Below are 15,136 nucleotides of genomic sequence, written 5' to 3'. Positions count from 1 at the left end.
AGGTTTGGAAAAAGCTGCAAATTTTACTTACCCCTTTTTTGTAGTTGAAATACTGTAAAAATATGCTGTTTTCAATGTTGAATTATTTATTGAATATTTAGCTCGTATTTCCGTTTCCGTTTTATTCATCTAACTATTAGCGCAAACCATTATACTTTTTGACAAACGGCGAAATGTCACTCATTCTTACCACTGCACCGCACCTTGTGCAACTGACGTGTTTTTGTCGTTTATTTGGATTTTCTCATCACCTCATCGCATTCCTCTCGCCAAAGGCCCAATGCGTAGAGAAGTAAAAGTTTGGTTTTAGTGCAGCTACTTCCAGAAATTTCACATAATCCAACATTCCTTCTCCAACAAGCTTCGGTTTTCTGCTAAATTAAATTCTAAAGCCGCGCGGAAAGCACCAAACCAGTGCGGATTGTGCGACTGTGTGCGAGTGAGATCGAATGTACGGGCGAAATACAAACAAACGGAGTAATCATCATCATTAGCAGCAAGAATAAAAGGCTGTAGATATTGCACCGAGTGACTCATCATTAAGGTTGACCGAGCAGCAGCGATAAGCACGGAAAATTAGCGGCTGACGACATATTGTTGCGCATTGTTTTGGAGTCTTTAATATTGGGAAATCGTGTTTGTTTTTACGGTAGAGCAGTGTCGCAAAAGCAAGAATGTCGCTTAACACTGCACACGCCAACAACGGCGTACTGATACACGCTTCGGAAGGGTAAGTTGTTTTCTATTTTTTCCACCCATTTTCACCTGAAACGTAAACACACATGCATGCGGCACTACGACGCACGAGCCGATACTGGGTGTTGGGCTAGAATTTTCCGGATTTTTCCATAATAGTTTTTGTAGCGGCTTCCAACATCAACATTCATCACTATAATCGTTTCTCGTTGTGTTTTCTCCTTCTCTTCATTTGCAGAATACTCATCTTTAGCGATCATGTGACGATTGAGTTTACGGGCCACAACAACGGTGCGATGAAGGGTAGCAAGCAGGGTCGCGTCTATCTGACGACGCACCGGGTCATCTACAACAGCAAGAGCGAAACCGACTCGCTCCGTTCCTTCAGCATGCCGTTCGTGTCGATGCGTGAGGTCGAGGTCGAGCAGCCCGTCTTCGGTGCTAACTACATCAAGGGAAAGGTGAACGCGCAGCAGAACGGCAACTGGGAGGGAGAGGCAAAGTTTAAGATTGTTTTCAAGCACGGTGGTGCGATCGATTTCGGGCAAGCGATGCTCCGGGCTGCGTCCATCGCACAGCGGAACGCGGGCAATGCTCCACCGCCACCGTACACTCCGCCCGGTGGTGAATGGTATGCGGCCCCGCCGCCCGCTTACACGCCGAACCCGTACGGTTACGGATGGGTGCCCGGTGCGACCGTGTTCCCCGAGCAACCGCAACCGAACTCGATCTACATGCACGACAGTCCACCGCCGTACCCGGGAATCGTGCCAGGAATGCAGGGTCCGCCTGGTTATTCTTACCCGCCGCAGCAGCAGCAGCAGCAGTTTGCCGGTGGCTATCCGCATCCTTCGGCAGCGGGCGGTTATCCGGTACAGGCTGGCTTTGCTACCGGGCCGGGTGCTGGCTATCCGAATGGAAATTTCGCCCAAGGTGGCTATCCGCAACCGGGACCGTCGAGCGGTGCGATGGGCTTTACCGCGCCACCGCAACCACCGCCAAGTAAGTGCTCGTACAAGCGTTGTTTGATAACCATTCTGTGGCCGCTTTTTTCAAACGTCTCCTCCTTTCTACAGATTCCAAGGAAGCGGAAGCAGCGCAAAGTGCATATTACGATCCCAACAGGCCCCAAACAGCATACGTTCCACCTCCGGCGTATTACGTGAGTTTCACAACTGCGTGCAATCTACCGGCTGTCACGCCACATATCCACCAACAGCGTCTTTACGGATGGCATTTAATTTTTTGTTTTTGCTTCATTGCAGGAACCACCACCAAGCTACAGCTCACTCAACAAGAAGGAACAGTAAGGCAGGTACGTGTGCGGTTTGTTTGTTTTCTTCTTTAATCATCATCCCTCCCGGTGGAATTACAAACCTGGATCCATACAACTCCCCGTCACGGAAAGACAACGAGGGCGGGCGGGTGACGGTAATTGAAGCAAGAGGAGCGAGACGAGTGTGTGCACGGACGACGGGATACGAGTTGTATAATTTGTTTATGTCATTGTTTAGATTTTATCGCCGTTAGCTCTTGCTGTTGCTGCTGCTGCAAACGATCGTTATTGTGCTTCGCCTGTGCTGGTCGATTGTTTGCCATTAAGCATTCCTGTGAACACCACCGGGCACGGGGCACAGTTTAATCCTTTTCTTGCGCGCGTGTGTGTGTGTTAGTGAGCGTTTGTCCAAATTTACTGCATGGTAAACCACTCACACAAACACACACGGGAAAATGTAAAATTGTAATCGAATAATAAATAACCTGTATCTTATACTAACGCAACCTTCCGTACGCCGCGTTTGGATGCTGTGCTGTGGATCGGTTCGGGACAAAAACGATGCAAAACACTTTTCCATATCACATTCGTTTTTTTGTTTTAGCTTATTTATATTTAACAACTGCATAGCAAACTGTATGCAAACGCACCATTTGCGATCCCTTTGTTCATCGTGGTAAAATGTGTATATATCTCTAAAAGAAAGGATTCATAGGACTTCTTCCGTAGCAATGTAGTAAAATAGTAGTACGATAACCAAAGCTTTATCTATCACCAGAGTGTTTGTTTTCGTGCCCTCTTCCTTTGCCGTGAACACCGAACGAGGGCTATAATGCGACGATGTTTACTGATAAGAGGCATACCCATCTTTAAAGGCTTGACTTCATGAACGGTTTCAGATACAGGTGGAATGATTGGTTTACCGGTTCCTAAAACGAGACCACACATGTCGCTATAAGTATAAACCAATTGTGCCAAATTTCGGTGCTGTGTGCTGCTAACCTGATTCAGCGGACTCTTTTTCGCCTCCTCGTACAGTCGCTCGTAAACGTTGCCGTCATAGGCACCGAGCGGTGATCCCAGCACATCGTCCGGTATGTCAAACGAATCAACGATACCGACCGCGTTCGGGCGCAGTTCCGCAAGTGCCGCTTCCAGCTTTGCCTGCAGTCGATTAATGTCACTCTCGGATATGGTGGTGAACTAGGCAGATCAGAACGAGACAGAGGTCAGACACGTTAGACCGCTGGCAGAAGTAAACGATTAGCTCTAGCTTACCCGTAGCAAATCTCCAAGCGCCTTCAGTGCTTCATCGTACGCGTACAGATGGTAAATGGTGCGCAGCACCTTGGCCACTTCGGGCGACACAGTCTCGCAACCCTTTTCGATCATCTCGAACCCGGACTGCACCAAGAAGGCTCGACAGTGGGCGTCGGCTGTGCGTGCCAGCTCGATCGACGTTTGGTTCGTTGCTTCCTCCAGCGTCGCGCCACGCTTCTGACGCTGCTCAATGTGTTCCGCGGCAAGGCGCAATTTACTGCAACACAAAACAGACAGCGAGCATATCAGTTTAACCGTTTGCTCGTTAGCCACTTCCAGCGAATTCTCTTACCCAGCGGCGACGGTTTGCAGTGCGCGTATAATTCCACCGATCGAATCGTCCCACTCCATGCGCCGGCTGTTGCTGCTCAAAAACCGAGCCAAATACTGCACGGTAGGCACCAGCTCCTGTCCACGGAGTGCCTGCTGCCAAGCTTTCATCAAGTAGCGTGCGGTTTGAAGCAGCAGCACCGTATTCTCGCCCTCGTACGTACAAGCGGCCGTCACCATGCCGTAGGTACCGTAAAAGTTGGAGCACGTCATGTAGCCGTGGCCACCGCACGCCAGTCGGCAAGCCTCAACACCGGTGGCCGCATCTGCCGTCGTGATGGCCTTCAGGCAGCAGGCAATCGCGTGCAGTTCGGGCAACCGTTCCAGGTCACCCTTGTCCAGCTCGGACGTTACCTGATTGTACATCTCCCACAGATTGTCGGACGTTAGCTTGAAGATGATACTCTTGGCGATGGCCGGGAACAGCTTGTACTGTTGCGTCAAGTGGTCGATCACTTGCACTTCCGGTTGGCTAAAATCAGAGGCACAGAGAGCGCACGTGTTACGGGAATTTCATATCGAGAGCCAATTTGAAAACACTTACTCCGGGTTAATGTGACTCTGTCGGCGTACGGCCGAGTAGCGTACCGCGATCGTTACCGCTTTCGACAAGTAAGCCGCCATATCACGACAGATCACAACTCGCACAAACATCATCGTACCGTAGGTGAGTGCTTGCGACGGTGGCTTCACGAACGTACCATCCTCCAACAGTTTGGCGTTCTTCATCAGCATGTTCTTCCGGGGAATGCGCACGTGATCGAACCCAAGGAACCCATTGTTCACACCGTTCATGCCCAACTTGTTGCCGATCTCACCGATCGTAATGCCTTTCAACGGCATGTGCGTCTCTTCGTCACGCAGCTGCACAATGAACGGTTGAATGCCGTGACAGTTTCCTTTGGAGTACAGCTGCGCCATTACCACGCAATAGTTGGCCGTATGTGCCACTGGAAAAAGGGATAAAAAGGTTGAGAAAGGAGAGCAGGCGTTAAGTACGCAACGTGCTTACATCCTCCCGGCCACCACTTGTACGCGGTTAGTGTTGGACTGTGAAGCACAAACTCTTTCGTGCGCTCGTCGTACGTGGCCGTCGTTTCCAGTCCTCGCAGGAACGTTCCATGGCCGAGCTCGGTCTGTGCGTACGTCCCGATCACCTCACAGTTCCAGGCGCGTCCGAACCACTCGGCTTGCTGTTCCGGTGTACCGTGCCCGAGGATGGCCGGCAAAAACATCACATAGTGCACGGTTAGTGGATTGCCCTGCTTCAGAATGCCCGTACCAAGCAGTCCACCTAACAAGGCACTGAACCAACAGCAAACAGTTTCATTAATCCACGCAGACTTCTGTGAATGTACGTTCACCCCTTGGGGAAGTATACTTACGAGTAATTGTCCACACCGTCCTGTCCCATTTCCTGCAGCTTGCGAACCTTGCGGAACGCAACCGTAGCCTTGCGTACCGATTCCTCGTACAGCTCCTTGTGGGAAAGGAAGTGCAGAGGCACTTTCTCCCGCAGCTCGGGATCATTGAGAAAGAAGTCCTCTGTTTGGGAGAAACAATTGTGAAATACATAAAGAATCGTCGTTAGAGTGCGTTGACGTTAATAAGTACACGAATGTTTACTGCTCCGCTAATGTTATGTCCGCGTTTCCCTTGACCGTATTGATAAGCATGGAGATTATCGCATTTCAGCGATTGTTCTTCAGTAAGGGTAGGGCGTTCTCTTATGCCACACACTCCAAAATCGATCCCATTTTGAGGCCACTTTGCGGCTAATCTTGCGAACAACAATCTAAAGAGCGTAGTGCGAGAAGCGAGAGAACGAGCAAAATAACGATGACTTGCAGTACGACGGAACATCAATGCGGGGCAGGCGATTAGCGCAATTAAAGGTATCTACTAAACAGATTTAGCGCGTACGATAACGCGTTGGGAAGGGAAGATTGAACTTCACCCCTTGACCATGGGGAGATTGTACTCGGTGCGCAGGGACGTCAATTGGCAACACGCCGAATGGCTTCAAGTTTGGAATGATGATACAAAATAGCTGATGAGCTAGAATACTATGTACTGCAATTGTGTCATTATCTGAGTATTCTCAACATTATACTTAAAGGTGGACAGGATTTCAAATCTCATCCGGACCGTTCCTACGTAGCGAGGACTGACTATCCAACTACGTGGTATCAGCCTAAGGCTTTGATGCCTCGGTGTTAGCAATTATCGTCGGTACCACTGACCTACCGTGCGGTTCACAACACTAACAAAATACGGCGTAATTTATTGAATGGATTGTACCAACAAAATGATAACATTTTCAATAAGTGAATTGAAGTGAACTCTGATATATAGCAAACACAAACAGGGATTTATGGCCAACTGCATGAGCAATTGGCCACAAAACATCTCAAGTAGTGGCTTTTGCCGCTCAAATACGGATTAGTAGCTCAAATCTCGAGAGGAGGGTACAAACTTCAATTCTCCCACCTGTTGCCTAGTTGTTACCATCCTACTCGGCGACTCATTTCGCGCTATAACCGTCCAATACACTCCATAGTTCACGGAGAGTAGTTCACACGTCTACGTTTGCCGGGTAGGAGTGCACGATCTTCTTGCATCATCCGAGACCGGTTCCACGAGACGCGTAAAGACACACACACGGTGCAACATTATGCGTACTCTCCGTAGGTCTGTCTTATACCGAAGCTGCAAAATTGCCCACGTTCCACTTTCCGAAGATGGCCTTCATAAAGGAAGCTAAAAGCAGTGTATCCCTCCCCTCTCTTTGATTATTCGCGTCTGGGCGGTGGGCAACATATCCCCGTGTATGCTGTACCGCCACCCTTACTTTACTTACTACACTACTCTACTTGGCTTGGCTTACCTCGGAATCGTTTCTCTTTCAGCTTTGTTTCCCCACCGACCCACCACAGGGTAAACTCCTCGTTGTTGAAAGTGCACTTGTCCCGCTCCGCCTGCAGGTCTTTGTTAATGGTTCCACTGTTCGACGGCATGTTGCGGACCTTTGTCGCGGGTTTTGTACGGGATTGCAATTGTGGCGTAATGTAACTTTCTCCCTCACTTGCGGTCGGGCGATTTAGTTTCCTTTCCAAAAGGGCTCGAGCTTCAAGACGGTGGCCGCTTTTGAAGCGAGCTACACGGATGGCCGAGTTCGATGAATGCTATCGATGAACTGAAATCGCGCCACAGCCCCACTGGTGGAACGTGTTTCGATGGGTGATGACTCGCGCCTTCCTTTTGCGATTAGAGCTCGCGCGCGTACGACTACACCGAGATAATAGCACGCTGGTAGCCTGCTTGTGTGTTTTCTTACGCTCGCATCACGAGCTGACCTTTGGAGCGTGGCCAATCGTGCGGGTCCTGCCGTGTATCACGTCCTGCCTCCAGAGAAGAGCTAATTCATCGTGAAAAACGATCCACACAACTTAACCAGCTGAGCGCGTCGGGTGGGAGGCAAGCTTTTATTTTTGGCCACCCTTACATTCGATCGCAATCAACGGCAGTTATCAGTATGCCAACGGACGTATTTATCGATACGGATAAGCACTTATCACTCACTCGCAAGCTCTCCCGCGAACCGAACCACGTTCAGTCGTTCACTACAGCGAGTAAGAAAAACTAACAATCTTCCTCCACTGGAGACCTGCTTAACCTGCTGCTGATGCTTCGCAGCTTTCCAAGCGTTTGCTGCTTCACAACTACAACGGACAAGCATCCCCCTCCCACTTTGGGGCCGTTAAGTAATGCGTAACTAGCTCGCAGCATTGCTGGCTTTTTTTTGTTGCTTCCCCTGCTTTGTTTATTTACAATGTACACTCCCCATCGATGTAAACGTCAAATGGTGCGGATCGTCGTTTACACCTGTATGTTGTATACTCTTATTGGGATTGCAGCACGTGGCAATGCGATAGCGCGCCGTTTCAGGTTCAAATTTTGTAGGCCGCTCAAGGCCATTAAATGAAATTCAATCACTTTAGTAGTGTGATAAAGCAACACTTGCACGCGAATGGCCTCAATTTGTCCGAATACAGAAGCATTTACAATTTTAAATAAACATTTTTATTGTACCAAACTGAATAACAATTCCCATAACCCCAATGTAAAACAATAACTCATAGCACCGAACGACACCCTCAGGTTCGTAAGTAGAGTGTTCTTATGCTCCTTACAAGCTGGAACGCATGAATGGTTTCAGATAAAGATGGAATGATTTGTTAACCGGTTCCTGAAATATTGAAGCATTGTCGTAAGATTATGATGAATACCCACTACACGCCGTTTTGCCGTTTTAGCTCACCTTATTGAGTGGACTTTTCTGAGCCTCTTCATAGAGCCGCTCGTACACGTTGCCATCGTAGGCTCCAAGCGGCGACCCGAGCAAAACGTCCGGTATAGCGAATCCATCGACCAGGCTGACCGCGTTGGGTCGAATGGCTAAAAGGGCCGCTTCCAGCTTTCCCTGCAGTCGGTTAATATCACTCTCGCTGATCGATGTAAACTGTAAAATCAAAGTTCCAAGAAAATTCTACATATTTTGCAACGGCAATGGCACAGCAGCTAGATGCCACAGAACCTACCCGTACAAGACTACCGATCGAATCGAGCGCTTCGTTGTACGCATACAGCTCACCGATCGTGCGCATCACCTTTGCCAGAGCTGGTGATACCTTTTGGCTTAGCTTCTCGATCATCTCGTAGCCGGACTGCACCAAAAAGGCCCGACAGTGAGCTTCGGCAACGCTGGCCAGCTCGAGCGAGGTAAGGTTGACCGCTTCCTCGTGCGTGTAGCCCGCCTTTTTGCGCTGCTCAATGTGTTCGTTTGCAAGTCGAAGTTTGCTATAAAAAACAGGAGAGGTTAATAAATATTTTGTGATCGATTTTAAAGTTAGTTTCCGAACGGGTTTTCCTACCCAGCTGCAACGGTTTGCAATGCCTTTATGATGCCCGGAACAGTATCCATCCACGGGTGACGATTGTTCCGACTCTGGATGAAGCTATTCAAATATTGCACCGTCGGCCCGAGCGGTTGTCCCTTGAGCGCCTGGTTCCAGACCTTGATCAAATATCTATAATATACGAAAAATAACGCGCGTTACTACCAGAGCACAAGACGGTTTATACAAAAAAAAAATCCCCTCACCTGGCAGTCTGTAGCAGGAGGACCGTATTTTCACCCTCGTACGTACAAGCCGCCGTTACAAAGCCGTACGTATTGAAGAAATTGGCGCACGTCATATATCCATGACCGCCGCAAGCCATACGCAGCGTTTCTACGCTCTTGGCTGCATCGGCAGTAGTAACCGCCTTCAGGCAGCAAGCAATCGCGTGCAGTTCCGGCAGACGCTCCAGATTACCCTGATCCAATTCCGACGTAACCTGGTTGTACATCTCCCACAGGTTGTCCGACGTTAGTTTAAAAACGATGCTTCTCGCAATCGATGGGAACAGCTTGTACTGCTGCGTCAAGTGGTCTATCACTTGCACTTCCGGTTGGCTAAAATCAGAGGCACAGAGAGCGCACGTGTTACGGGAATTTCATATCGAGAGGCAATTTGAAAACACTTACTCCGGGTTAATGTGACTTTGGCGACGGACGCACGAGTAGCGCACGGCGATGGTGGCCACCTTTGCCAGATGTAAGGCGGTATCGCGCACGATGATTACTCGCACGAACATCATCGTGCCGTAGGTGAGGGCTTGCGACGGTGGCTTCACAAACGTACCGTCCGCCAGCAGCTTGGCATTCTTCATCAGCATGTTCTTACGAGGAATGCGCACCTTTTCGAATCCCAGATAACCATTGTTCACCCCGTTCATGCCCAACTTGTTACCGATTTCGCCGATCACGATACCCTTCATTGGCATGTGCGTGTCCTCGTCGCGCAGCTGTACAATGAACGGTTGAATGCCGTGACATTTCCCCTTGGAGAATAGCTGAGCCATCACCACGCAGTAGTTGACCGTGTGTGCCACTAAAGAGGACAACACAAATGGCTATAAGCTTAACGATCATAAACTTTTCTATTTAAACTAACTTACATCCTCCTGGCCACCATTTGTACGAGCTAAGCGTTGGGCTTTCGAGCACGAATTCTTGCGTGCGCTCATCGTACGTCGCCGTCGTTTCCAGCCCACGCAGGAACGTTCCGTGACCGAGCTCGGTTTGTGCGTACGTTCCCAGCATCTGGCACTTTAGGGCACGAGGCAACCATTCGGCTTGCTGCTCCGGTGATCCATGGCCAAGCAAAGCAGGCACAAACATGGCGAAATGGATTCCCAGCGGATTGCCCTGCCGAATGATTCCGTTGCCCAGTAGACCGCCCAAGATTTGCCTAAAAGATAAAGTAGAATCAGAATTGCTTTAGAGAAAGAGAACACACTTGATGTAAACGAACGGTTGTCGCGTTCCTTACATGTAATTGGATGGGTCGCCATTTCCGCGATCTTCGTGGAATTTGCGCACTTTCCGGAAGATGGACGTCGCTTGTCGTATCGTTTCCTCGTACAGCTCCTTATGGGACAGGAAATGGATCGGCGTTTCGTTGTGGAAGTCCGGATCATTAGCAAGGAAAGTTTCTGCAAAAAAAAACAAATCAAAAACTCATTAAAAATCTTTTCCATAAGAAAGTACCATGAAATCATCAATCTTGATGACCTTCACGAAGGTAATGTAGGGTGCTGTTGTCTGCGAATATGTTTTTTGTTTGTTTGCTTGCTCGATTTATCTGCGTGTGAATGAGTCGTCAAATTTTGAGATGAAATTTCAACCGTCTTTGGCCACATTACGCCACCAACGAATTTTTGTGCCGGGCAGCCGATAACATTATTTGAAAGTGACTATCTCTCGAGCAATCGAGCGCTTACGGGTGCTGCCAAGATAAGCAAAACAACGTCGAAATCTTGTACCACGAACAATCTCGAAAACGCGCCGAACGTTTTTGGAGGATTAATTTATTGCGCATATTTACCTAGGTCCTGCTTTTCCTTCAGCTTTTCCTTGCCACCGACCCACCAGAGGGTAAACTCATTCTTGTCGAAGCTACCCTTATCCCGTTCGGCCTGCAGATCCTTGTTCACCGTGGATGCCGGCATCTTTTTTTTGCAGCGCGTGTGTTAATTTACTTCTAGAAGAAGCTCGCGGTGCGCAAAGAATAATTACATACGCTTAGCGCCCGTACGCACACTTCTCGATGCAACTGTGACGATCGCGTTGACTTATGCCAATGACCCTGCGTGTGGGGTAGACGTACGAATAAATGTGCGCAAGCGACCGACGCATCCACTTCAGTGGACGTGCTTCCGTAAACTAAAGAATTGCGCGACTGGTTTATGCGAACCAGGCCCCCCACAGGTTCGTGGGCAATCAACAGGCTCTAATGAAGCGTATGCTGTCTCGTTCCCTTAACCCAAACATACCCTCCCTTATCAGATAACGTTTACATCCAGACAGTGGCTTAGGACTTTGCACCGTGGCTCGCCACGCACTTTTATTGCATAGCTTGCGCCATGTAACGATGCACCGAAGATAAATGGATGCAAACGGAAAGCTGCACGTCTCGTTGCCCACTCTCTCTCGTAACGGGGAGAGAAACCTTCTCTCAAACCTGATCAAGTCTTTTGGTGCATCTTCTGCAGTGCAAAATGCAAAATAAGCACAAACAAAAAACATATGATCAATCAAAACAAATCCAAATCACTCTTGGTTGGCCCAACACCATAACTGATTGCTAGTTGAATACCGGCAAAGGCAGATCCTTTTCGATCTCGTTCACGACTTTAGTGGTAGCCAACTTTAATCTATTATGTTTTTCGCTAAATAAAGGTTTCTACTTCACGACCTATACACGATCTTGGTACGATCAATCGATAGGCAGTGCTTCTCAAGTACGCCCGGTTTTGGCTGCGTTCTGAACTGACATCAAAACGGCTGCGTACTGTGACAGCTGACACTTTAGCGCGGATTGCCGGTACACAACAAAAGGCGTAAACAAAGCAAGCCGCCGGAAAACTTTGAAGAAGAGCAGTTGGTACATTTCGTTCCACGTTCCACCATCCGAAATGAGTGTTAAAATGGGAGCTAATGTGTGCCCGATTACCGAGGAACGGTCGGGCACCGTGCGTGAGGTCGGCGGACAAGCAGTTTGGAGTCTTTCCTCGTGTAAGCCAGGTAATGGTGTACTCCCTCCGAGGGCTCTTGTTCCGTTCCCGCGTTGACCCTCCTTTTTGCTCTCGTTCGTGTAGGATTTGGCGTGGATCAGCTGCGGGACAATTCGATGGAAACGTACTGGCAATCGGACGGACAGTTACCACATCTGGTAAACATTCAATTTCATCGGAAAACGACCGTGAGCCAGATTTACATCTACTCCGACTACAAGCTGGACGAAAGCTACACCCCGAGCCGGATATCAATCCGCTGTGGGATGCACTTCAACGATCTGCAGGAAGTTGAGGTGGTCGACCTTTGCGAACCATCCGGCTGGGTATGCATTCCGATCAAGGAGTACGAGGAAATGCTCATGTGCACGTTCATGATACAGATAGCGGTGATAAGCAATCACCAGAACGGTAGGGATACCCATATGCGCCAGATACGGATCCACTCGCCTACCGAAGGTTCACAATACCCGCTCGAGCATCACGGCAAGTTTAGCACGTTGGAATTCGCCCAGTTTCGTACGATACGCTAGCGGTGGTGGCTAGGTAGCGAACTTATCTTAAATGTAACTCGTGTTATTTATCAAAATATTTGAACAATTCGATTTTATTCCAAAAAACACAGAAAAGTAAAACAGAAACTGTAAACTTTACAAAGGGAGTGTCCCCCTTAAGATAATTTCCCTCTGTCGATTATTTGTGGCGTTTTGATTCGCTATTTTTTCCAATCCACAAACCACCAGCCCCTGTTTTTACTCAGCGGCCTGCAGCAGGCCACGGAGCATGGTTTCCAGCTTACGGCCATCGGCAGCAAACTTGCGAATACCGTCCGAAAGCTTGTCGGTAGACATTTGATCCTCATTCAACATCCAGCGGAATGTTGCCTCATCCATTTGGATTTTCTCCAGGTTCGCCGATGCGGCCTTGTCGGCGTCGAGATAGCGTTTCACCGGTTCGGCACTCTTTTCCAGATCGCCCAGCAGCTTCGGGCTGATGGTGAGCAGATCGCACCCAGCCAGCGCCATGATTTCACCCACGTTACGGAACGAAGCACCCATCACGACGGTTTTGTAGCCAAACTTCTTGTAGTAGTTGTAGATCTTTGTCACCGAGATGACGCCCGGGTCCTGCTCGGGCTCGAACGTTTTCTGGTCGGTGTTTGCCACGTACCAATCGAGGATACGGCCAACGAACGGGGAAATCAAAGTGACGCCCGCTTCCGCACACGCGACGGCTTGGGCGAACGAAAACAGCAGCGTGAGATTGCAGTGAATGTTGTGCTCCTTCTCCAGTACGCTTGCCGCCTGGATACCTTCCCAAGTGGAGGCCAACTTGATCAGTACGCGGTCCCGCTTCACGCCCGCCTCCTCGTACAGAGCGATCAGCTTCAGAGCCTTGGCGATGGAAGCTTCCTTGTTGAAGGAAAGCCGCGCATCGATTTCGGTCGATACGCGACCCGGCACGAGCTTCAGAATCTCGCAGCCAAACAGCACGAACAGCATATCGGCCGCCTCGGAAACCTTCTCTTCCATGGTGCTAAAATTGGTCGAAACAAAACAAGGAGATTAGAATAAGCGTAAGATAGGGTGGTGTGGGGATCGTCTATCAACTCACGTTCCCGCCTTTTGTCCGTGCTTGATGGCCTTATCGATCAGATGCTGATACTGTTCCATGCCGGCAGCAGACAAAATCAGCGACGGATTCGTCGTAGCATCGGTGGGCTTGTACGTTTTCATCGCTGCAATAAAAATGGGTGAGAAAATTTGTCGATCGTTAATAAACAAATAACTAATTAGATCAACACCGATCCACACCGAGTCCCGTGCGTCCTTCGAGCTCGTTCGCCATGGTTCATAGCGCTCGCTCAAGACTGCTCGCACACGCTCGGTGAAAGGAAATAACCGTTTGACCTCTACAGAGCACGATCGCTGGAGTTCGAACGGTGCCAATCATGTGACCGATGATCGGCTAAATGGAGCAACTAAATCACGCCGCATTTTTTTATGCTGAAACAATCGTCAAATCACAACTATTGGATCATCGTGCAACCAACGAAACGTGTAAAACTTATCACGCGCGCTGGTTGGGATTTTGTTAGCTGTTGTAGTTGCATTCCCCGACCACGCTAGAGATAATGCAATGGCAAACACCTCGCATCGTTGGCCCGCGACACGTTCGATGATGGTTGTTTGTGGAGACAGAAATAAAACGGCTCCACGGAAGCGCGATTGTGTATAGCGTAAAGAGCCTCTAAGCAAGCCATGAAACTGGAGAGTATCACCTTTGAGCGGTCACCTTGATCGACTCTGTGCACACGAACAGCATGCACACTCACAAAAAAACGCCTAATCATCAACCTATCGTTGGTTTTGATTAACGCACATTTTCAGCACATATCGATCGCGTGCTTGCCTCACAATATGGTATCGATTTGTGTCCCTCCAGCCGAATCCGTATCCGGTTGTTGCTTTACTTTCGAATCCCGCAGCGCTTTTGCACTCTGTACTTACCCTCGAAGTCGCCGGTATCGGCCACGATCGTGGTGAGCTGTTTCAGTTGTTCCAAACTCGAAGCCATTTTCGTTTTCTTCGTCTGCGGCTCAGCGCTGCTCATTGTCTACTGGCGGTGTAGTTATGGTCAAAAACCGAGCGAGCTTGGGATTGGAAGCTGAAGACGCGTGATTGCGTAGACACAGACGGCAAGGCGGCACAGTGGAAGTAGGGAGGAGTGGTGGAGGTCACTGGTGTGGGTCGCGTAACACAGCGTTTGGAGTAAGTACTTGCGTTTCCTTCCGTTCCCTTTCGGCAATGAACGACCGGTGAAGCGTGTCGCCGATGACGAGCCCTGTCGTGAGGTTGTGTTTTTGCCCTGCAAGTATGTAGGTAGTGGAATCACTCGCACACACTTGCCCTTGCGCTATCTAATCCACCTAGGAGTTTGCGCTGGAAAAGGCTGCAGTGCTTGCTGGAAAACAGCATTATCCGCCAAGAGTCCTCTGCATCAAAGAACTTCAGGAACTTCCAAGAAACTTCAAGAATCCTCAGTTACACCACAAAGGACCTGGTGTCCAAGACGTTTTATCTCCTCACGAGGCACGCTCAGAGCTCTAGACTTCCGAGTTTCTTACCAAAAGATTGGATTCCTGGCCACGTTTCAAAACTCTTGAGCAAAGTGTGATAGCATTTCTTCATATTATAAATCGCACAATATGTCGATTACAATACGCCTCCAGCAGATACAGACGACAACAATCGTAACAGCATACAAAAAAAAAAACGCGCGCATGTGTGTGAGTGATTTGTCCAGCGTCGCAGTTTCACAGTATTTATGCAA

The 15,136-nt window shown here is 49.1% G+C and overlaps 5 protein-coding genes across 6 annotated transcripts; 2 read left to right on the top strand and 3 right to left on the bottom strand.

Moving 5' to 3' along the window:
- Positions 1 to 183: 183 nt before the first annotated feature.
- On the top strand, positions 184 to 2,478 carry LOC118503398 (WW domain-binding protein 2-like). Its single transcript, XM_036036600.1, has 4 exons — positions 184 to 730; positions 935 to 1,698; positions 1,773 to 1,858; positions 1,962 to 2,478. Exons 1-4 carry the CDS (start codon positions 675 to 677, stop codon positions 2,004 to 2,006), a joined length of 951 nt encoding a protein of 316 aa, XP_035892493.1. The 5' UTR covers positions 184 to 674; the 3' UTR covers positions 2,007 to 2,478.
- An 80-nt stretch (positions 2,479 to 2,558) lies between these two features.
- Positions 2,559 to 7,406, bottom strand: LOC118503389 (probable peroxisomal acyl-coenzyme A oxidase 1). Its single transcript, XM_036036590.1, has 8 exons — positions 6,510 to 7,406; positions 5,008 to 5,167; positions 4,635 to 4,927; positions 4,167 to 4,572; positions 3,585 to 4,094; positions 3,251 to 3,509; positions 2,975 to 3,175; positions 2,559 to 2,901 (listed from the first exon to the last, which is right to left on the bottom strand). Exons 1-8 carry the CDS (start codon positions 6,637 to 6,639, stop codon positions 2,842 to 2,844), a joined length of 2,019 nt encoding a protein of 672 aa, XP_035892483.1. The 5' UTR covers positions 6,640 to 7,406; the 3' UTR covers positions 2,559 to 2,841.
- Positions 7,407 to 7,682: 276 nt separating this feature from the next.
- On the bottom strand, positions 7,683 to 11,508 carry LOC118503390 (probable peroxisomal acyl-coenzyme A oxidase 1). 2 transcript variants are annotated; one of them, XM_036036592.1, is made up of 10 exons: positions 11,386 to 11,508; positions 10,615 to 10,875; positions 10,060 to 10,222; positions 9,686 to 9,978; positions 9,213 to 9,618; positions 8,787 to 9,140; positions 8,557 to 8,712; positions 8,224 to 8,482; positions 7,944 to 8,144; positions 7,690 to 7,871 (listed from the first exon to the last, which is right to left on the bottom strand). In XM_036036592.1, the coding sequence occupies exons 2-10, from the start codon at positions 10,736 to 10,738 to the stop codon at positions 7,812 to 7,814; spliced, it is 2,016 nt and encodes a 671-aa protein (XP_035892485.1). In that variant the 5' UTR covers positions 10,739 to 10,875; positions 11,386 to 11,508; the 3' UTR covers positions 7,690 to 7,811. The 2 variants fall into 2 exon arrangements, with proteins under 2 accessions (XP_035892484.1, XP_035892485.1); XM_036036591.1 differs by having other exon boundaries at positions 7,683 to 7,871; positions 10,615 to 11,498.
- A 90-nt stretch (positions 11,509 to 11,598) lies between these two features.
- Positions 11,599 to 13,334, top strand: LOC118503400 (anaphase-promoting complex subunit 10). Its single transcript, XM_036036603.1, has 2 exons — positions 11,599 to 11,813; positions 11,888 to 13,334. The coding sequence occupies exons 1-2, from the start codon at positions 11,705 to 11,707 to the stop codon at positions 12,334 to 12,336; spliced, it is 558 nt and encodes a 185-aa protein (XP_035892496.1). The 5' UTR covers positions 11,599 to 11,704; the 3' UTR covers positions 12,337 to 13,334.
- On the bottom strand, positions 12,387 to 14,670 carry LOC118503397 (probable transaldolase). Its single transcript, XM_036036599.1, has 3 exons — positions 14,314 to 14,670; positions 13,418 to 13,541; positions 12,387 to 13,339 (listed from the first exon to the last, which is right to left on the bottom strand). The coding sequence occupies exons 1-3, from the start codon at positions 14,414 to 14,416 to the stop codon at positions 12,556 to 12,558; spliced, it is 1,011 nt and encodes a 336-aa protein (XP_035892492.1). The 5' UTR covers positions 14,417 to 14,670; the 3' UTR covers positions 12,387 to 12,555.
- Between the last annotated feature and the right edge of the window lie 466 nt (positions 14,671 to 15,136).

The sequence above is a fragment of the Anopheles stephensi genome, chromosome 2 (genome assembly GCF_013141755.1).
Source record: "Anopheles stephensi strain Indian chromosome 2, UCI_ANSTEP_V1.0, whole genome shotgun sequence".
In the NCBI taxonomy this organism is placed as follows: Eukaryota; Metazoa; Arthropoda; class Insecta; order Diptera; family Culicidae; genus Anopheles; species Anopheles stephensi.
The sequence above is the reverse complement of the archived record's forward strand: the minus strand, read 5'-3'. Positions and strand labels throughout refer to the sequence as shown.

What these genes read in the sequence shown, in the direction of transcription:
- LOC118503389 (XM_036036590.1), bottom strand. Translation starts at nt 6,639, where the DNA reads ATGCCGTCGAACAGTGGAACCATTAACAAAGACCTGCAGGCGGAGCGG. An exon ending in GAAAGAGAAACGATTCCGAG is followed by an intron (nt 5,168 to 6,509) that starts GTAAGCCAAGCC and finishes TCTCCCAAACAG; the next exon opens with AGGACTTCTTTCTCAATGAT. An exon ending in GACGGTGTGGACAATTACTC is followed by an intron (nt 4,928 to 5,007) that starts GTAAGTATACTT and finishes CTGTTGGTTCAG; the next exon opens with TGCCTTGTTAGGTGGACTGC.
- LOC118503400 (XM_036036603.1), top strand. Translation starts at nt 11,705, where the DNA reads ATGAGTGTTAAAATGGGAGCTAATGTGTGCCCGATTACCGAGGAACGG. An exon ending in TCTTTCCTCGTGTAAGCCAG is followed by an intron (nt 11,814 to 11,887) that starts GTAATGGTGTAC and finishes TCGTTCGTGTAG; the next exon opens with GATTTGGCGTGGATCAGCTG.
- LOC118503398 (XM_036036600.1), top strand. Translation starts at nt 675, where the DNA reads ATGTCGCTTAACACTGCACACGCCAACAACGGCGTACTGATACACGCT. An exon ending in CTGATACACGCTTCGGAAGG is followed by an intron (nt 731 to 934) that starts GTAAGTTGTTTT and finishes CTTCATTTGCAG; the next exon opens with AATACTCATCTTTAGCGATC. An exon ending in GCCACCGCAACCACCGCCAA is followed by an intron (nt 1,699 to 1,772) that starts GTAAGTGCTCGT and finishes TCCTTTCTACAG; the next exon opens with ATTCCAAGGAAGCGGAAGCA.
- LOC118503390 (XM_036036592.1), bottom strand. Translation starts at nt 10,738, where the DNA reads ATGCCGGCATCCACGGTGAACAAGGATCTGCAGGCCGAACGGGATAAG. An exon ending in CTCCTGCTACAGACTGCCAG is followed by an intron (nt 8,713 to 8,786) that starts GTGAGGGGATTT and finishes CGTATATTATAG; the next exon opens with ATATTTGATCAAGGTCTGGA. An exon ending in TTGCAAACCGTTGCAGCTGG is followed by an intron (nt 8,483 to 8,556) that starts GTAGGAAAACCC and finishes TGTTTTTTATAG; the next exon opens with CAAACTTCGACTTGCAAACG.
- LOC118503397 (XM_036036599.1), bottom strand. Translation starts at nt 14,416, where the DNA reads ATGAGCAGCGCTGAGCCGCAGACGAAGAAAACGAAAATGGCTTCGAGT. An exon ending in CGATACCGGCGACTTCGAGG is followed by an intron (nt 13,542 to 14,313) that starts GTAAGTACAGAG and finishes TTTTTATTGCAG; the next exon opens with CGATGAAAACGTACAAGCCC. An exon ending in CACGGACAAAAGGCGGGAAC is followed by an intron (nt 13,340 to 13,417) that starts GTGAGTTGATAG and finishes GACCAATTTTAG; the next exon opens with CACCATGGAAGAGAAGGTTT.